General features: G+C 40.5%; 2 protein-coding genes across 20 annotated transcripts in view; one reads left to right on the plus strand and one right to left on the minus strand.

Annotated features, from left to right (window-relative positions):
• The window catches only part of P2RY14 (purinergic receptor P2Y14), a 56,445-nt gene extending 44,680 nt beyond the window's left edge, over positions 1-11,765 (plus strand). For 4 of the 5 annotated variants that reach the window (XM_060638977.3, XM_060638974.3, XM_060638978.3 and 1 more), the window contains 2 exons: positions 5,650-5,773; positions 9,574-11,765. In XM_060638977.3, the coding sequence (XP_060494960.1) occupies positions 9,597-10,619 (1,023 nt within the window). In that variant the 5' untranslated portion in view covers positions 5,650-5,773; positions 9,574-9,596 and the 3' untranslated portion in view covers positions 10,620-11,765. Of the gene's footprint in view, positions 1-5,649; positions 5,774-8,995; positions 9,481-9,573 lie in introns of those variants that run through there. The other variant, XM_081790127.1, reaches the window with a different exon arrangement.
• MED12L (mediator complex subunit 12L) overlaps positions 1-22,038 on the minus strand; it is a 333,571-nt gene that overhangs the window by 195,485 nt on the left and 116,048 nt on the right. The gene's annotated exons all lie outside the window — the stretch shown is intronic.

The raw sequence follows: 22,038 nt of genomic DNA on the forward strand, positions 1-22,038 counted from the left end.
AGATAGCTACAAAGCTATAATAATCAAAACATTATTGTCCTGACACACACAAAAAAGAGACATTATAGATCAATGGAACAGAATAGAGAGCCCAGAAATAAACCCACACTTTTGTGGTCAATTAATCTATGTATGATAAAGGGGTCTCATCAATAGATGGTGCTGGGAACACTGGACAGCTACATGCAGAAAAATGAAACTGGACCACTTTCTTATACCACACATAAAATTAAAGTTAAAATGACACCTAAACATGAAACCTGAAACCATTAAAGTCCTAAAAGAAAACATAGGCAATAATCTCTTGGATATCAGCCTTGGCAAAATGTTTCTAGATAAGTCTCCTCAGTCAAGGGAAGCAAAACCAACAGTCAATTACCAGGACTACACCAAAACAAAAAGCTTTCACACAGGAAATTAAACTATCAGAAAAATGAAAAGGCAACCTACTGAACAGGAGGAGATATTTGCAAATGATATATCCAAAAGGGGTTAATATCCAGTATGATATAAGATGTATACAATTCAAAACAAAAAAACAAAATAATTAAAAAATGGGCAGAGGATTTTTCCAAAGAAGACATACAGATGGCCAACAGATACATGAAAAGATGCTCAACATCACTCATCATCAGGAAAATGCAAATCAAAAGCACAATGAGTTATCACCTTACACCTGTCAGAATGGGTAGTGTCGAACAGAAATAACAAGTGTTAGAGAGGACGTGGGAAAAAAGAAACCCTCGTGCACTACAGGTAGGAATGTGAATTTGTACTGTGAAATGTAAGCTGCCACTGGGGAAAATTTTTTGGAGGCTGCTCAAAATTTAAAAATAGAAATACCGTATGATCCAGTAATTCCACTACTGGGTATTTAACCAAAGAAAATGAAAACACTTATCTGGAAAGATACATACCCCCCCCCCATGTTTACTGCAGCATTATTACAATAGCCAAGATATGGAAGCAACACAAGTGTCTACTGAACAATGAATGGGTAAAGATGTGGCGTTTGTGTGTACTCAGCCATAAAAAAAAAAAAATGAGATCTTGCCATTTGTGACAACACGTATGAACCTAGTGGCTACTATGCTAAGTGAAGTAAGTTAGAGAAAGATAAATACCATAGCATTTCACTTGTACGTGGACTGGTAAAAGTATTAATAATAAAAACATACCAAAAAAGGAGACAGATCCATAAATACAAAGAGGTATGACTACCAAAGGAGAGGACCATGAGGGGATGAGCAAAATAGGTGAAGGGGAGTGGGAGGTACCGAATTCCAGGTACGGAATGCAGAATTCATGAGGAGGAAAGGTACAGCATAGGGAATACAGTTAATAATATTGTAATAGTATTCTATGGTGACAGATGGTAGCTACACTTTGAGCCAGCACAGCATAACATAGATGCTGAATCATCATGTTGTATACCTGAAACTAATGCAACATTGTGTATCAACTATACTTCAATTAAGAAAAAGAAGACAAGACTTCAGAGAAATGCTGAAGGGCTGTACACATGCTCATGCTCAAATACCGCAAAACATGGAGCCCCCACATTCACTCAAGTATAGCAGAGAACAGACACACGTTACAATACTGTCTGGCCCCATGTTAGCTACCCAAATCACCTTTGATGAATTAATGAACCATTTTAAGCATCATCTTCCTCATTTGCAAAATGGCAATAATAGTAACTCACTGACAAGGCTCTATTACGTTAACCAATTTGGGCAAGCCATATCTCCTAGCCACCCCCTCCCCCATCTATGCTATTGTCTCATGTACCTCGGTGCATATATCTAGTAGTTCTCTCTGCCTAAAACTCTCCCCCTCTCCTTCTGTGTCTGGCTAAAGTCAAGTGATTTATCAACCTTCATTATCACTTGATCCAAGAAGGTTGCCTTGATACCACCATTCCTGAAGGTGATAGTTGCTCACTGCTCACTCTGTTCTTGTGCCTCCTCCTTCAGGAATAACCCCTTGTTGTATCCTGAAGCACCACTCTGCTCAGGCCCCCACACCCTAGGCTGGGACATTCCTGAGAGTTCCCTGTGGCTGATATATCTCCACAGTGCCTGGCAAATACGGTCTGATGGATTTAGTGAGCACATAAATAAAAGGTCTTGGCAAAGGAAGAACTATTGCAAACGAAGGACCAATGGGAATACACAGGAGCCCAAGGCTACAATGTACCATAAGAAGAAAAGATTTCAACAAGGAGAAAATCAATACCATTAACTACTGCAGAGAGGTCAGGATATAAGACAACTGACAAAAGAACAATAAACTTAGAAATGAGATCTCTGGCAGCCTATGAGAAGGTTGGTAAGTGTCGAACATTAAATCTTTAGTGACATAAAAAAACCACAAGGGAGGTTCATACTTTCGGGTGAAGAATAAAGTGAGATTCCCACTGGCTGAGCCTAGAGAGAGCACAGGCCAGAAAGAGGCATGGGGAGAGCAAAAGGGTGGGACAACTACTGTTAGAGTCTGACAGAGAGCCCAATAGAAAATGGGTTTCTGGGTTGCCTGGGTAGCTCAGTCAGTTAAGCATCCAACTTCAGCTCAGCTCATGATCTTTCAGTTTGCAAATTCAAGCCCCGCATAGGGTTCTCTGCTGTCAGCGAGAACCCACTTCTGATCCTCTGTCCCCCTCTCTCTGCCCCTCCCCTGCTTGCTCTCTTTCTCTTTCTCTCTCTCTCCCTCACTCCCTCCCTCCCTCTCAAATATAAACAAACATTAAAAAGAAAGGAAAGAAAGGAAGGGAAGAGAAGGGGAGGGGAGGGAAGGGGAAGCGAGGGAAGGCGAGGGGAGGGGAAGCGAGGGGAGGTGGGGAGGAAAGAAGGAAGGAAGGAAGGGAGGGAGGGAGGGAGGGAGGAAGGAAGGAAGGAAGGAAGGAAGGAAGGAAGGAAGAAAATAAATGGGTTTCTGAGAAGGTGGGGGATAGTCAGTTACAGAGGAAAAACAGTAACTTCTATGAAATAAACTGGCATGCTTATAATGATGTCCTCCCAAACACATCTAAGACCTAGAAACAGAGGACACTGTTTACCCAATCCCTAGGAGTCAACAATTATCCAATGTTGGAGAGAGAAGCAGGACCAGAATCAAGGTGGAAGACATTCGAAAATATCCAACCAACCATGCAATAAGAAAGGCCAGAAGCCTGATGACAGAATACAATTGAATAGAAAATATTTTTTAAATACAAAATATCTTACAAAGTATTTAATAACACAAAACCTACAAAACACAACTGCAAGACTGAATATGCAGACATTCATAAATTCCCTTTCTATTCAACCCACTCTAACGTCTTTGGAAACCATCTAGGATACGACATACTGGCACCAAAAAGGTGGGGGGAAAAGGAGTTACACATTATGGCAAAAGAGATAAAAGCTGCAGTCCTAAGAAAATGGCTTTAGTAAGTTTAGAAATGTACACAATGATTACACACATCTATATTATTTCTATTGACATAGGCGTCATTGAGAAAACAAAATTTTTCTCATAGGAAAATATGTGGGACACTCGGGGTTTCAATCGCTTGATGTTGGACAGGAAGGAGGGGGAAGGAAATAATCAGATTGTTACTTGATAAGAATCGAACAAATAAGACAAGGATGATGTGCCTCATAGGTGAGTAAGTGCGTGCTGATGAAACAGTAATTTGAAAGCAATCCATTCTCCATATACATTTTCTAACAATAAGATATTTTAAATATACAAAAATAAAAATATGCAAACCAATGTTGGTGACACCAATGCACCCAGCTGCCCAGTGTTAATGGATAGTAATATGTGCATACGTTGTTTCCGAGTTTAAGAGATGAAATACCATGAACACAGCTAAACCCCAACTACCCTGAGCCCTCCCTTGCTCCTCCAACCCTCCTCAGGAGTAAGCCTTGTCCTCACGTGTGAATATATCATTCCTGGGGCTCTATGGTCACCACACAGAGCCTGCATGGGATTCTCTCTCCCTCTCACAAACTAAATAAGCAAACATTTTTTTAAATGTTAAAAAAAAAAAAAAAAAAAAAAAAAAAGAACATATCATTCCCAACCAGGCCATGGATCACATACAATATGACTCCACAGAGCTTAATCTCTGTTTTGCTTCTAAAGGAAGCTTCACGACCTTTTAGGAACATTCGAGATACATATAAGGTGCTCTTTATCATTGTTCTCAAATAGATTTCTATAAAATATCTATTTGAATTTCCGGGAGACCATATAGGATCAGATTATTTGTGACGAAATCTGTAAGAGATAAACTCGAAGAAGATCTTAGGTTTCAGGGTTACCTAAAATCAACTTTTTTCCTATCTGGAGTCCCAACTACAGCCAAGAAAACCAAATTTTTAACCCTCCTCACCAAATATTTACTAAATGTCTCCTACGTACAGGGCTCTCAAAAGTGTCTGCTCCTCAAAGAGTAATCACTGTCCTAGCAGCATCAGCATCACACCCAACCTCAGACCTATGGAATCGGAGCCTTCACTTTAGCATGATCTCCAAAGGACATGCATGTACACTTGAGTTTGAGAGGTACTGGTTTAGAGAAATCAGGACGGTGGTAACACAGACCAAGGAGGAACCAAATCTAACCACCATGCTGCCAAACTTATTCTTGGCCTATTGGACAACACGGCTTTCAGGTGTTATTTCTGCAGAGTCCACACATCAGTCTCATTAGACCAGTAGCTACTGAACCAGGGCATACTGGGCCTCCCGGGACACTGGCAATGTCTGGAGACATTTTTGTTGTGACTTGGGGGGGAAGGGGGGGGGGGGAGACAGTGTCACTGGCATCTAGTAAATAGAAACCAGGGAAGGCACTAAACACCCTACAACGCAGAAGACAATCCTTCACAACAGATAATTATCTGGCCAAAGTATCAGTAGTGCGAAGGAAGGAAGGAAGGAAGGAAGGAAAGAAGGAAGGAAGGAAGGAAGGAAGGAAGGAAAGAAAGAAAGAAGGAAAGAAAGAAAGAAAGAAAGAAAGAAAGAAAGAAAGAAAGAAAGAAAAGAAAGAAAGGAGGGAGGGAGGGAGGGAGGGAGGGAGGGAGGAAGAGAAAAGAACAAAGAAAATACTGCCTTGATATCCCAGCTAAAATAATCAATTATTAACTTCAGGAATCTGATGAACTGATTTGAGCATCTGTGTCTGTGGGCGGGGGGGGAACCAGTAACTAAGAACACTGTCTATCCAACACTCTCAAGAGTAAGTTTTCCCCAAAAGTTCATACCAATATTCGTCAACACTGACAACCAAGACCTATACTGCACAAGAAATACACATGTTGTAATATTTCGTAATTATCCAAGCTGAATTTTATTTTTTTTTCATTTTTTTTTTAATTTTTATTTTTTTTTATTTTTTAATATATGAAATTTACTGTCAAATTGGTTTCCATACAACACCCAGTGCTCATCCCAAAAGGTGCCCTCCTCAATACCCATCACCCACCCTGCCCTCCCTCCCACCCCCCATCAACCCTCAGTTTGTTCTCAGTTTTTAACAGTCTCTTATGCCAAGCTGAATTTTAAAAAGTACATTGCTACCATATGTACTTCTCTAATAAAAACACTTTAGTATTCACTCAATTAATTCTCCATTTTGCTCTCACCATACAGGATCATTAGGGAAGGAACACCTTGGCCACTTCAAGATGACAAGCACACACTGGACTACACTGCTTCATTGACAGGAAGCCTCCTATTCTACCAGCGCCCCCACCACGCCAAAAAAAATTTTAAGGTAACTGAAAAAATTCTCTAGTATTATCCACAAGTTTGTTAATTTCACACAAATTATGAATAATTCCTCTTCTCCAGAAAAAGAAGAATTATGGCACATAATTAGGAGGGTAGTCCGTATGTAAGAGAGATATGGGTCGAGGTGTATAGGTACACAATAGAGGAGTAATGAACCTCAGGCCGATTAAGCATGTTTTTATTAAGGTGCATGTTTCTGGAGTGAGCATTACTTTGTATGGCCTGTATCGACTATATTCCGCCCAAAGAGAGAGCCCAAAGGTTAAATGTAATTCTCTGCACTTTGAAAATACTTAAAGTACCACAATCCTCAGACCCTACATTGCACTAAGGAACAAGGGCACTCACTTTAAATTAGTATGAATTTGTAGCACTTGACATTCTAGCTGTGCAGAAAAATGGAGAAAAAGCAATTCATGTGCTATTATTACACATTAATAGCTATCTTTTGGTCTCATAAATCCCATTCCTCCATGTTCTTTAATTATGTTACCAAAGACCCAATTGATGATATAAACTAAAACATTTCATTCCATTTCATGGTCCTTTACCTGGATTTGTGAGCCAAGGAAGAGCCTTACCTACGAGAAGCTGAAGACATACTCTTAAGCGTCCCTTTTTGAAAAGTTCTACCACATATAGAAATCTTTCTTCAACGTAGTCTCAAGAATTTAGGGAGCAGTGCTTACGTTCTTGAAGCTTTCAGTACAGAAATTCGAGATAAAACTCAAAAGTAACTCCAGCCAGGCGCAAGGCTGGCTGCACCTCCACAAACTGGCTCACTAGAGCACCCACTTCTTGGCTAATCACCATCCTTTCCCCCTTTGTTCTTCCTTTGCATATCTCTCATCTTTAACAGGCTGCGACAAGCTGCTTAGAAATAGTGAACCTTCCAAGAGCCTGGGACAGGAAAGGAAGAGTAGGTGGGCTACACCAAGACAAAGACATTCTTTGTTTTCTTTTTGATTCACTTGGTTCTTACTTTTGCATCATTGTATAAAATCAGCATCTATATATGACTATTTCCTCCATTTATGAAATGATTTGAAGTTTCGGTAGGTCCCATCATCAACACACTAAATCATCTCTACACTAAAGAGAAGGAGAGGAGATTGGACAGATGTTAAAAGGTCAATTGATACAGGTCCCTGTTATGATCTTGTCCTGTTTTCATCCAACACATATTCCTATCTTTTGGGCTCAGCATGTAATTGTCCTCACTTCCTGTAGATGCCTCAGATAGCTCTATTTTCACACATCTTTCAATCTATCACTGTACAGAAGCCTGGCTGAGACCAAAAACAGTAAAACATTCAGCTGGAGAACACAATGCCCTAAGAATAACACTGCTGCTAAAGAAAAATATTTAAGAGCTTAGATTATCTTTGGTTTACTTTCGGCTCATTACTCATGTGGAGTGTCCCTTTGTCTCTACTGTGTCTAACTAGTAACAATGCAGGCAACAGTGATAGTGTTTTTCCCCACCCATCACATGTCAAATCTTTCCATCCTAAAACAAAGACTCTTACCTGTCATTCCTTCAAAACAGGCCAGAATAGGAAGAAGGTGTCTGCAGGGAAAGACCCAAGCAAGCCTTAAGTATTCACTCGCTTTCAGAAGGCTTCCTTGCTCTAGAAGTCTATCTGGGTCAGTCATACTCTTCCATCAACCTCGAAGTGACGAGGGGTGCAGGGAGACAATGATATACAACACAAGGGCATAATATGCTCAGATTCTCAACACATTCAGGATTCTAAAAAAAATTTTTTTTTAACGTTTATTTATTTTTGAGACAGAGAGAGACAGAGCATGAATGGGGGAGGGTCAGAGAGAGGGAGACACAGAATCTGAAACAGGCTCCAGGCTCTGAGCTGTCAGCACAGAGCCCGACGCAGGGCTCGAACTCACGGACCGCGAGATCATGACCTGAGCCGAAGTCGGCTGCTTAACCAACTGAGCCACCCAGGCGCCCCAACACATTCAGGATTCTAAGAACACAGTTCTGGACCCATGACATGAGGCTATCAGGAGATAAGACAAACTATTTAGTAGACAAACTCCTTGCCACAGTGGACATTTAAAAATAGAAAATGTGGCCCCTTTGCTTACTATCTAAAATTCAAAACAGGCTACAGAAGACTGATGTGAAGCATAGGACTACAAACTATTATGATCAGAGCCAAGGGTGGCATGCATGAAGTAAGAGCACACAGAAGCAAGGTGTTCTTGTGTAAGAAGTAGCACACAAAGTTTGCATACGACTGTTTTATTTGGAATGTGACTGAATTTCATATTCCACATTTCTAAATTTGACTTTCTCACACTTCCTTAATTTTACTGACAACACTCTTCACTCACTGTGTTTGAAATGCTGTACTGGGCTCCAGGAATACAAAGATGAACAAGATACATTCTCTGATCTCAAGGGACCCATCATCCTCCACAATCATTCTTTCCCACGATCCCTGACTACCTGTACATTTCTTAAGAGTAGGGATTCATGTCTTCAATTCCCAGATTGCATGTTCTTTTATTTCACAAATATTTTAACTATCTAATGTCCTAAATATAATGCTAGGAACACAATGGTAAAAAAAAAAAAAAAAATAACACGATCTCCCTATGAAGGGGCTTACCGTAACAGAAGAAAGAAAGAAACAGACGGAGAAATCAGTGTTGAGATGGGAGAAAGGCACAGAGCTAGGAGCACACATACAAAAGGAGTATAACACACTCTGACCAAAGCATAGGAAGACAACGTTTTCTAAAGGAAGTGACATCCAAGCCTAGCTGCAGGGATGAAGAGAAGTTAACATGCCAAGAAGGTAGCAAAAAGGTTTTCCACAGAAATGAAAGTTTGTGCAAAGGTCCAAGGTCAAAGAAATCATGGAACTCATGGCTGAGAGTGGAGAAAGCCAAGGTGAGACCAAGAAGGGACTTCAGTGGGTCAGCATTAAAGAGTTAGGACTTTATCCTGAGGCCAAAGAATGACCACAGAACAGTTTCCAGCAGGATGTTGATAAATATGTAGAATGGACTCGGCATTTTTTTTTTTTTTTTTTTTTTTTTTTTTTGGAATTTTTGGTTGCACAAAAATTTGGAGTTCAAGCCCCATGTTGGGTTCCATGCGGGAAGGGGAGGGGAGGGGAGGGGAGGGGAGGAAGTAAAGGAAAAAAATGAAACAGATTCTCTGTCTTTACAGTTTTGTTACTTTAATTTTTTTAATGTTTATTTACTTTTAAGAGAGAAGGAGAGGGAGAGAGACAGAGACAGAATGCAAGTGGGGGAGGAGCAAAGAGAGAGGGAGGCACAGAATCCAAAGCAGGCTCCAGGCTCTGAGCCATCAGCACAGAGCCCGATGCGCGGCTCGAAAAGATCATGACCTGGGCCAAAGCTGGATGCTTATCCTACTGAACCATCCAGGCGCCTCAGTTTTGTTACTTTTTGAGCCTTTATTTAAATGAGTACTTTCTCAAACTTTGGAGTTTTAAAAGGAACTTTTACCATTTTAGGGGAACATTGATTCCATTACCTACAGTTCTCAGACTATCCTGCTTCTCCATTTTCCTTTCCTGTCATCTGTATACTCTACTCTTCCCTTTCTAAAATGAAAGTAGAGAAGAAGGGAAGGAGGGAACGAGGAAGGCGTGTCTGATGCAGAGCTAACACTTAATTTCAAGAACACAACAGGTTTGACTATATCCGCTGGCCTTTATTATTTGGCAAATTATTTATTAGATGCTGTAAGTCCCTTCTGAGTGACTACTTCGCATTGCTTTCCAGGCCTCCCCTGCAGAAGCTACAGAATGATAAATTCCACCACCACACAACCTCCGAACGAGGCCTGCTCCCGGAACACTCTCATAACTCAGATCATCATTCCCGTGCTATACTTGGCGGTCTTTGTCGCGGGGATCCTGCTCAATGGTGTCTCTGCATGGATATTCTTTTACGTGTCCAGCTCCAAGAGTTTCATTGTCTATCTCAAGAACATTGTTGTGGCTGACTTTCTGATGAGCCTGACTTTTCCCTTCAAGATTCTTGGGGATTCGGGCCTGGGACCCTGGCAGATAAACATGTTCGTGTGCAGGGTCTCAGCTGTGCTGTTTTACGTCAACATGTATGTCAGCATCGTGTTCTTTGGGCTCATCAGCTTTGACAGGTATTATAAAATTGTAAAGCCTCTTTTGACTTCTTTCATCCATTCAGTAAATTACAGCAAACTTCTGTCAGTCACGGTGTGGGTGCTCATGCTCCTTCTGGCTGTCCCCAACATTATCCTGACCAACCAGAAAGCGAGGAACGGGAAGGCTATGAGTATAAAATGTGTAGAGCTTAAAAACGAACTGGGACTTAAGTGGCACAAGGCATCAAACTACATCTTTGTGGGCATCTTCTGGATTGTGTTTCTTTTGTTGGTCATTTTCTACACTGCTATCACGAGGAAAATCTTTAAGTCCCACCTGAAATCCAGAAGGAATTCCATTTCGGTCAAGAAGAAATCTAGCCGCAATATATTCAGCATCATGTTCGTATTTTTTGTCTGTTTTGTGCCTTACCACATTGCCAGAATCCCCTACACGCAGAGCCAGACAGAAGCTCATTACAGCTGCCGGTCAAAAGAAATTTTGCTCTACGTAAAAGAATTCACTCTAGTACTGTCAGCTGCAAATGTATGCCTAGACCCTATTATTTATTTCTTTCTATGCCAGCCATTTAGAGAAATCTTATGTAAGAAACTGCACATCCCATTAAAAGCTCAGTCTGACGCAGAAACTTCTAAAACCAAAAGAGGAAATACAATGCATGAAAGCACAGACACTCTGTGAATTCCCACCTCCTTTCAAAAAGAATCCATGTACACATTTTGCAGTCTTCAGTTACATACGAATACAAAAGAAACATGTCCATGCAACTAAGTATCATCTCTATGCATTACTATTCAATTTAGTATAATAATAAAAACAAAATATAAGTTCCCCTGCTTTTATAACAGCAAAGAAAAAAGTAATACATGCATTGTTCAATTTTATTCCATCAAAACAGAAGTTTTCAATGTATAATCACTCGTCTCGTCAGTTAATGTAGAAGTTTAAATAGCATAAAGAAAATAGGAAGCAATCAAGACAATTCACTGGGGCGTGTTCCTTCCCTAAATACAAGAATTTAACTTATGTGTTTTTTTTTCACCAGGGTTACTAAAGACCAACCTAAAAGCAGGCAGAGTTTGATAAAGAACTGGAGACCTGTTTGGAGTGAAAAAGTCAAATTTTCTCTGATTTCACTTAGGAAATTCCCTACTGATTTATCTCCTAGCATTTCAAAGGGAAGTTGATATAAATTCTGTTCTTTGCAGTAAAAACAAAATGTAACACTTTGATAACATTTTGAAGATGATAATAAGATACATTCTGAATGTTTTGTATCAAGACTTATTAAGCTACGTCTTGAGCATGCATTTCTGGTGTTAAAATATTTTTAAGTGGACTCTATTAAAGGAAACTGGCTATTGGTATATGTTGCCAGCAACTTTCCCTATCGAATGCTATGGAGGAAAAAAAAAATGATGACCAGGACAAAGACACAGACACAGACACACACATACAAACACACACACACACACACACACACAGCATGTACATACACACATACATCGAGGGACAGGGGAAACAGTTTTCTTTGAAAGCAACAGGACTTGAAAAAAAGGACAATCTAAAATTTGCAATTTTGAGTGAGAAATTACACATAAAATGAAAATTTGTGACATTTTCTGAAAAGGAGATGGATTTAAAGTATGTAGATAAGGGATATGGTTGCTGGCTTGTGAGTTAGCAAAACTAAATTCTTTCTCTGCTCTTAACTGCCTAGAAGACATCCAGCCCATCTTCCAAATGTTATTCTCAAACATTTTTGTAAGCCATGTATATACACTTTTTTGCTTTACTGTATATGTACTAATAAAAATATTCTCAATAGTATCAGGATTTTTTCCTTAAAACCTAAGGTATGAAAAACAGTATCTGGATTTTTTTCCTTAAAACCTAAGGTATGAAAAACAATGCCAAATTATTTCACAGTCAAGACATGGGTGGTTTCTTTAATATGCTCAATTACACATGAAGAAAGGAAGACAGGGGCACTTGGGTGGCTCAGTCGGTTAAGCGTCTGACTTTGGCTCAGGTCATGATCTCACAGTTCATAAGTTCAAGCCCCGTGTCGGGCTCTGTGATGACAGCTCGCAGCCTGGAGCCTACTTCAGATCTGTGTCTGTCTGTCTCTCTCTCTCTCTCTCTCTCTCTCTCTCTCTCTCTTCCCCTCCCCCACTTGCACTCTGTCTCTCTCTCTCTCTCTCTCTCTCTCTCTCTCTCTCAAAAATAAACAAATATTAAAAAAAATAAAAGTTAAGAAAAAAACTACAAAGACAGTTACATAGAGAATTAAAACTTTTATTTGCCACTTTTTCAAAATTAGTATTTCATATGCTCTGGGACCTCCTCAGATTTTAAGAAAAACTCAGAAAGTACCTCTTAAATTCTTCTTCAAGTACTAGGAAGGTTTTCACTCTCTGTGTCCACCTTCCACCCTCATAAAAACTCCCTGCTCCTAACTCTGGGTCAAATATCCTCCAAAGAGAACAAAATCACCAACCTATGATAAACATGCTTGGAAAAGTTAAACCCGCTATATATGTTTGGCTAACTACATCTGCAAAGAAACTGGCTGTGTTTATTCTTCACAATTTCCAAAAGCCGGGACAAACTAGTAAACACTGGTGGTTTTACCATGCCCCCCAGTGGGCCACCGGAGAAAATGAAAGCAAAGAAGAAACTGAGTAGCACCAAGTAATTAATGCCTTTGTAACCACTGTGCTAAAGTAGATGGGCAATGTGGAAATGGAGCTTTTTCAGGAAACAACGTGGGAGCCAGGTAAGGATACAGTAAAGCAACCATTGATTTAACAGTTACTGCTTATCAGGTCCAGAATTACAATAAAAAACATGGTAGAGCAAGGTCAACAGTGGGTGAACACAGACACTTCCTTTTTTTTTTTAATTTGCTATGGAACAATTTGTTTCTTTTCTGTAGCTAGCTTATAATAGTGTTTAAGATACGTATTCATCACAGAGAAGGTAAAAACAACATTTAACCGTATTGTCGAAGCAGTGCTCTGGAAAGGTTAAAGTATTTTAAAAAGCGGCATTATGGGAAAGGAAAGCCACACTTTGTTAAAGTGGTTCTTTTGCGGGGATGTCCTGTCAGGAAATGGTGATGCTCACGTCACTAGCATCTTGCAGAGAATTGATGAGCAAAAGGTAGTAAGAGCTGTGACCGCTGAAGGCAGTGCTGCACCAGTTCTCTCCCCACCCCCACCCACATACCTCACAGTGTGGTTTACCCAAAAGGAAATCTCGTGTCACTCTAGGGAGATGATCTGCTATGAATGATAGTATCTTTGGTATTTTCTGTATTAACAAAAATCCTTTTTTCTTCTTCTTCTTGTCCAGAGTCAAAGGAGACAGGTAGCAGCACTAGGAATAAGGACAGAATGGAGAACTAATGGCACATACTTTCCTGTCATCCTCAAGCAGAAACAGAAATTAGCGTAAGGGTGTTTTCTAAAATTTCTGAGTTAATCTTCTAGGTGAAGCCAATTCAGAATTTTTTCATTTGCAGGTGACCTAAAAATACAACTAAAATTGGACTTCTGCAATAAAAAGAGATTCACTGGCTGACAGACTAAATGTCCCAAAGTTGCGGGTATGGTTTTATTTAAGGGCTGATGTGGGGCCTCTGCTGATGTCACCAAGGCTGGGTTTATAACATTTTTCCAGCCACTTTCCATGGTGTTAGTTTCAACTCACAGGAAGCTGTGGGCTCTTCTGTGTGTGTGTGGTAGTAAAACAAAAGCAGCACTACTAGACTATCTCTTCAGAGCCAGTCCTCCAGAGAATTTCTACAAACATCTAGTACTTGCTCTCAGGGGGTCATACGGGCTCATGTTCCACCCCAACCTGGAGACAGTGGGGTCAGACACACATGCTGGTTATCAGTCATGGTCTGAGCCTCCCATCAGGGGCAGAGCGGGCACTGTGACAGCATATGAGCAAGAACTGGATAAAGTGACTTTCTCAAAGGAAAAGTCTCACTTTCACCGCCAGGAAAACAGAGTCTGGAGGCTGAGGAGATGACTAACAGGTGAGCACCACTGGGGGCAGGCAGACTTTTGTAAGCAAGCATTCCAGGACACATGCATCTCAGTGAGCACCTTTCATGGGTCATCTTAGGTGCTCGTGCTCTCTTTGTTTCTTGGTTCTTATCACAAAGGTTTCTTTTACGTTTAAAAAAATACTTCATGCAGCTGTGTCAATTATGCATCACAACGGAACCGCAGTTTGGTTAAAATGTGAGAAATCCTCTCAGTGCGAGATTTTTAGTCAAAGTCAAGAGCCACTTTTTTTTTTTTTAATTTTTTTTTTAACGTTTATTTATTTTTGAGACAGAGAGAGACAGAGCATGAACGGGGGAGGGTCAGAGAGAGAGGGAGACACAGAATCTGAAACAGGCTCCAGGCTCTGAGCTGTCAGCACAGAGCCCGACGCAGGGCTCGAACTCACGGAGTGCAAGATCATGACCTGAGCCGAAGTCGGCTGCTCAACCGACTGAGCCACCCAGGCGCCCCAAGAGCCACTTTTGAACACCTTTCTATTAGATTTCAGCGGTAGCATATTCGATCCACAGGTGTGTTTTCTTTTTAATTGCTCCCCTAACAATGAAAACTTTTGTGACTTTGTATCTCTTCAAAACATGGGGAAACAATCCGCTGGAGCTAAGAGCCTATTACAAGCCTTTCTTGGGGACACACAAGCTCTCAGCTCTCAACTCACTATCATCCACAGCTTTCTCCAAGTTCTACTTTTTCTGAAAACCGAGTGTATGTTGCCTTCTTTTCCACCACAGGCACCTGAGTTTATAAGCTGCCCTGGGTCCCCTAAGCACTTGAGGCCTTGCTCTACAGAAAGACCTGGAAAATGTTCCCCGTTGCCCAGGTGCACTCCAAAGAAGTTTCAGAGTTGACAGGAAATATAGGAAGCCACGCCACTTCTATCTCCCACCTCCAGTAGAAACTGGGGTGTAAGCGTGAAAAGCAGTATTACAAAAATAGGCCCGTCTCAACAACAATGACATATATGAAAAGTATTTTCATTGACAAAGTTCATGAGACTACTTGCTACCTCTTGAAGGTGCTCCTTGTATAAGTGTGACTTCTCTCAGGGTCAAAATGAAGATCTCCTCATGACCCATCCTAACCCACTTCCCAAATATTACCCCCCTGCTTTGGGGACCCGAAACGCAAGACTCTGGACCCAGGGCCATCTTGTTCTACCTCCACCTCCAGATGTCACCAGCTCTAACCCACGTATCAGGGGAAGCACAGAATTATACACCTTCCTCCTTCTCTCCCAGATCCCAGGTCACTGGAGAACTGCTAAACTTCCACCCAAACTGCCTGGTAAAGTCCTAAGGGCTTACTGTCCCAATATTCCATCTTCTGACATAAAAGGATATCAAAACATGGCTCTCATCATCCCCAGACAACACTCCACACTACTTAACATGATTTGACAATCCCTTTTCTAAACTAAAAGCTTCTCTACATTTAACTAGTAGTTTTCAAGCTATTAATTATTTACATTCTACTTTTTTTTAACATTTATTTTTGACACACAGAGAGAGAGAAAACCAGCATAAGTGGGGGAGGGGCAGAGAGAGAGAAGAGACAGAGGATCCAAAGCAGGCTCTGTGCTGACAGCAGTGAGCCTGATGTGGGATTCAAACTCAAGACCTGAGATGAAGCTGGACGCTTAACCAACTGACCCACCCATGTGCCTCTATATCCTACTTTTTACACCACAGCTTTCTGAAGGACCACTAACTCTCTGACATTTACTAATTAAAATGAGAAGTTAATCTTCATTTGTTTTGAATGAAAGGCCAATTTCAACTCCGTATTAAATTCACCTTCTAGTTTAAAAACCAATCCCACTATTAATAAAAAAACAAAAGACAGAAAACTTGCAATGCCATGGCCAAATGTATCTTATCTGGTTGATACTATGAAAGTAATTAGATGAATAAAATAGAAAATGCTATTTTTTAATAGGAAAACCAGGACTTCCACCAACATTATTCAAAATAAGGGCTCCTTAAGTGTTGATAAAATTACATTCAGAGTGCCCTGGTTACTGCACAGCAAAAGAAACCATCAACAAAACCAATGGCAATCTACTGAATGTAAGAAAATATTTGCAAACAATATACCCAAAAAGGGATTTGTATCCAAAATAAAGAATTTATAAAATCCAACACCAGAAAACACGACTAAAAAATGGACTGAATACCCATTTTTCCAAAGAAGACGTACGATGGCCAACAGACACGTGAAAAAGATGCTCAACACCACTGCTCATTAAAAGAATGCAAATCAAAAGAACAACGAAGGGGGAGGAGGAGGGACACTTGGGTGGATCAGTCAGTTATGTGTCTGGCTTCAGTTCAGGTCATGATCTCACAGTTCATGAGTTCGAGCCCTGCGTCGGGCTTTGTGTTGACAGCTCGGAGCCTGGAGCCTGCTTTGGATTCTGTGACTCTCTCTCTCTGTGCCCCTCCCCTGCTCATGCTCTGTCTACGTCTCTCAAAAGATAAAATATTTTTTTTAATTAAAAAAAAAAAAAAGAACAATGAAGGGACACCTTGGTGTCACAGTCGGTTAAGCATTCAACTCCTGATTTCAGTTCAGGTCATGATCTCAGAGTTGTGGGAATGAGCCACCACAGTGGGTTCCATGTTGACGGTGCAGAGCCTGCTTAGGATTCTCTCCCTCCTCCTCTCTCTGCTCCTCTCCTGCTTGCACTCTCTCTCTCAAAATAAACTTTTTTTAAAAAGAGAAGAAAATGGCAAGTGTTGGCAAAGATGTGGCGAAAAAGGAATCCTCATGCACTGTTGGTGGGAACGTAAATTGGTGCAGCCACTGTGAAAACAGTACAAGTTTCCTTTAAAAAATTAGAAACAGAAATGCCGTATGATCCAGTAATACCACTACTGAGAACTTACTCAAAGAAAATGAAAACTAATTTGAAAAGGCATATACACCCTATATTTATTGCAGCATCATTTACGTTAGCCAATATATGAAAGCAACCAAAGCATACATCCACAGATGAATGGATAAAGATGACATGGCGTATATATACAATGGAGTATTACTTAGCCATAAAAAGGAATGATATTTTGCCATTTGCAACAACATGTATAGACCTAGGGAGTATTAAGCTAAGTGAAGTCAGACAAGACGACAAATAACATATGATTTCACTTATATGTGCAATCCAAAAAACAAATGAGCACACAAACAAAAGCAAAAGCAGAATGTCCTGGTGATGACTGATGAAGCACTGAAGAATGTCTAATATCTAAAATAGAAGGAGTAAAATAAAGAGCAATCTATACTTCATCAAATAATGAGGTAGCAGTAAAAACATAGTAAGCCAACACTCAAACTCGCCTTTCTACTTTCTACCTACATCAAAGCAGGCCCTCTCCTCAGACTTCCCTAGCCGGAGCTGAAACCGCAGTCTGTTCCCCTCCCAGCCCTACACCACAGCCCCACGCCATACTTCTGCAATGGTTCCAAGCTCCCATCCCTTCCCATCCATCTCACTGCAGCTCCTCATTGCTTCTCACTCAAAATGACCACAATCAGCCCCTACTTGGTTTTTTGCCTTCCGCTTTCTCACCTAACCCTATGGAATCCAAAGCCCTCAGACTTACTGAGCGTATTTACTGAGCTCTCCACTGTTAATGAAGCACCCAAGATCAACCACAGTGATCCAAGATTTGGTCTCAGCCTTTTCCTAACGTGGATCCTCCTCAGGTTCTCCAAGCACCCAGACTGCCCGAGAGTCAGCTAACACACCGGCCTACATCTCAGTCATCTGTACCACCCCCATGCCTGACACCACATCCTCACTCCTCAGAAGCATCTCTTTACCTCACCTCAGGACTGTAGTGCCTGGATTCCTATGGGTTCTAACAGCACCACTGCAGGATCTCTGCATATTCCATTATCACCCTCTCTACTCTGTAACCTTCTAAACAAATACTCTCTAGCATGGGAGCTAAGGGGGAAGCATGCAGTCAGTAAATGTTTGTTGGAGGGTCTCCTGGGTGGCTCAGTTGGTTAAGCGTCCGACTTCAGCTTAGGTCATGATCTCACAGCTCCTGAGTTCGAGCCCCACATCGGGCTCTGTACTGACAGCTTAGAGCCTGGACCCGGCTTCGGATGCCATGATTCTCTCCCTTTCTGCTCCTGCCCTGCTCATGCTCTCTCTCAAAAATAAACATTAAACAAGTTTTTAATAAAAATATTAACATAAAAAAATATTTGTTGGAATTTTCCTTAAGTACTTGATCAAAAAGCACAGACTCGCATGGCAAGGGATAGGGAGAATTTCTCCAGGAGAACCTTCTCTTGGAAAGTAACAACAGAGTTTGTAAAATGTATTCTGAGCTTTGAAAACATTACTCACAACTTCTTAAGAAATGGACCATAACCACTTAAGGGGGGAAAAAATGAACTTCAGTGACTAAAAAGAAACAAGATAACCTTTAAAAGTTCTTTCTTAGGGATTTCCCCTTATTAATTATTTCATATCCATGAATCAAATCTCCCAGTTAGACCTCACAAGTGAAACATAAACGGACTGTAAGCTGACCCACTACCACTGTATAGTCAATAAAAAGGGAGAAAAACAAAACGACAGGCAAGGGGAATGAGTATACTCAGCTACTTTTTTTTTTTTTTTTTTAGATTTTTTAAAAGCTGATTTAATACCATGTTAAGAATCATGTATGTTTTTTTCTATATTAATCCATATGTTGTTCTATGAACACTCAGATCCTTTCACATTTTTTTCTATGCAAAATCCTATTTTGCATTTTTTTTATTTTTTATTTTTTAAAATTTACATGCAAATTAGCTAGCATATAGTGCAACAATGATTTCAGGAGTAGATTCCTTGATACTCCTTACCCATTTAGCCCATCCCCCCTCCCACAACCCCTCCAGTAACCTTCAGTTTGTTCTCCATATTTATGAGTCTCTTCCGTTTTGTCCCCCTCCATTTTTATATTATTTTTGTTTCCCTTCCCTTATGTTCATCTGTTTTGTCTCTTAAAGTCCTCATATGGGTGAAGTCATATGACTTTTCTAATTTTACTTAGCATAATACCCTCCAGTTCCATCCACGTAGTTGCAAATGGCAAGACTTCATTCTTTTTGATCGCTGAGTAATACTCCATTGTGTGTAGGTATGTGTGTGTGTGTGTGTATACACACACACACACATACCAAATCTTTTTTCTCCATTCATCCATCAATGGACATTTGGGCTCTTTCCATACTTTGACTATTGTTGATAGTGCTGCTATAAACATGGGGGTGCATGTGTCCCTTTGAAACGGCACACCTGTATCCCTTGGATAAATGCCTAGTAGTGCAATTGCTGAGCGTAGGGTAGTTCTATTTTTAGTTTTTTGAGGAACCTCCATACTGTTTTTCCAGAGTGGCTGCACCAGCTTATATTCCCATCAGCTACTCTTATAATTGAGTTCACATTCCTCAAACACTGTCGCTTTTAAAACATTTCCAGCTTTTACTATTTCATTAAAGAGGGAAAACAGAGTTTAAGTAATACAGAAACAGCCACATGTTAGAAGTTCTGTATTCTATACCTCGGTTTTAAAAGTACTCTTATCGGGGCACCTGAGCACCTGGGGAGCTCAGTCAGTTAAGTGTCTTACTCTTGATTTCGGCTCAGGTCATGTTAGCTTTTTAAGATCCCTGTTTGGGATCCCCTCCCTCCTTACCTCCTCTCCTCTCTCTCTCTCTCTCTCTCCTTCTCTCTCTCTCACTCACTCACTCCCCCTCCTCTGTTCATGCACACGTTTGTGCTCTCTCTCAAAATAAATAAATACACATTTTAAAAATAAAGTACTCTTGTCTAATCACATTCATCGCTCTCAGACTGAAAGCTGCCAGTCTCAGTGAGAGTCAGGGGAAAAAAAGTCTGAACTTTTTTGGGGAAAAATGTCCCCTTTGGGAAAGGGAACTATGTACTTTTAAAAAGTTTCAAAACGCAACCCTAAAGCACAGTGGTTCCAGAGAGAAGGTAGACAGGGAGCCCCACACCCTGAAGGAGAAATATCTTGATCACCAGCATTTCTTAATTGAGGAACAGCCCCTTGCCCAAAGATCAAAAAAATACTTTGGGATGCAAACTACTTCGAGTTGAGAACATCCTCAGTTGCAAACTCTGAAATTCAGCAGCACCTGAATTCAAAAAGTTGGGAACACTGAGGGGGGCAGAGGGGCAGGGGGCAGCTGGAAGGACATGCCAGACTCCTGTGTAACCACTGTTGCCCAACATTTTCATTTAAGAAGCATATGAAGGGCCAGGACCCTGAAGTCTAACTGTGCAGCTTTGGGCAAGGCCTTAGTTTCCCCACCTGTAAAGTGAGGACTCTCCTAAGATCTCATGGATTTCTTTGGAGCAAATAAGCTCTCAGACCCGTGTCTGGCTGTGGCAGTGACTACCTACTCAACATTCATTTTCCCCTTCCTTATTAGCTCCAAAGGGCTACTGTGCTATGTTTAAAAAAGAAAATTTAAGAATGTTAAGCATTAAAAATGACACTTCTACCAAAAGACTGCTTGATATTTGTGTTTGATAAGATCAAAGGCATGATTTGTGTGCCTGGAGGAGCTGACTACAATAAAAATTTTCTATCTCAACTTGTGCAGCAATTTTGTTCTGATTTTTTTTTTGTAACATTTATTTTTGTGAGACACAGAGAGAGAGCGTGAGCAGGGGAGGAGCAGAGAGAGACAGAGACACAGAATCTGAAGCAGGCTCAAGGCTCCCAGCAGTCAGCACAGAGCCTGACGCGGGGCTCGAACCCACAAACTGGGGATTGTGACTTCAGCCAAAGTCGGACACTTAACCGATGGAGCCACCTAGGTGCCCCTTGCTTTTTATTTTAAACAACAAAATATCCATTAAACAGTAAAGTGACCAGTCACTTCTTAAAAAGTACTTGCCATGACCAATGTAAGGAAAAAATAACTTCACCACACTTGTCCCTACTTGGGTTTCTGAAATACTGGTTTAGTGATGACCTCTAATTTCCCAGAACACTAACAAAATACACTCTGACAAACATTTGTCCTTAATGAAACAGATAAAGAAGTAACTTCTAGAAATTCACATGGAACTCATGTTAAAAACAAAAACAAAAACAAAACAGGGACGGTAGCCACAAAAAAGTATATTTCCACTCTGAATAAACTTCCACAAAATATCATGTTACCTCAACCTCATTCTCAAAAGGAAGAACATGGTTCAGTTTCACTATTAAAAGTTTGGTTGCTCACCATTCCAAAAAGGAAACAGAACAACTGAGAACAAGGGTACTTCAGTTCGTTTAGATCTGGAAATCCAGACACAAAAGCTGTGGCCTTAGACTTTTAATAATAGTTGAACAGACTTCTAAATTCTGTCTTTACCCCCAAAGTGGACAGGAAAGTAAACATAGATAAGCATTCCTTAAAAAAAGGAAAAAGAAGCTTCACTACCAAAAACCGTTCATTCCAGTTTTGCTTCCCACCTTGTTAGTACCATTCACCACTCAGGTGGTGGCCAGCCCCATGTCACCAAATTCTCTCCATCCCACCCTCTCTGGACCCCAGCGAATATAAACCCTGAGCCTAACTGCCCACTTACTGGACTCTGCAAGGGCGCCTCTTCTGACATGTATTTTCAGTGAGTCCTATCCAACAACATTGAACACAAATCATAAAAGACGGATTATTTCCCAGCATTGTTATGATGAAAGTTAACGTTGGTTCTTAAGATGTAGGATTTTTTCATCTGATTTATAAGTGAATATATGTAAAAAGTTTTCTTTTGCAAAGTGATTATGATAACAGTGGTAATAATTATTACTGATATTCATATTAATCATCGTTATCACTACATGAATTTGGAAAAACACCAGAAAATGTGAGACAAACAGCCACTATCATCATAAGCATCCTTACATTGTTGTGTTTTGTTGTTTTGTTTCAAAAGTTCCCTTAAACTCTCCCCAAATTCTCTAACTTAACATCTCATTTAGTATCTTGAGAGATCT

Source organism: Panthera onca, chromosome C2 (assembly GCF_046562875.1).
Source record: "Panthera onca isolate mPanOnc1 chromosome C2, mPanOnc1 haplotype 2, whole genome shotgun sequence".
NCBI classification, from domain to species: domain Eukaryota; kingdom Metazoa; phylum Chordata; class Mammalia; order Carnivora; family Felidae; genus Panthera; species Panthera onca.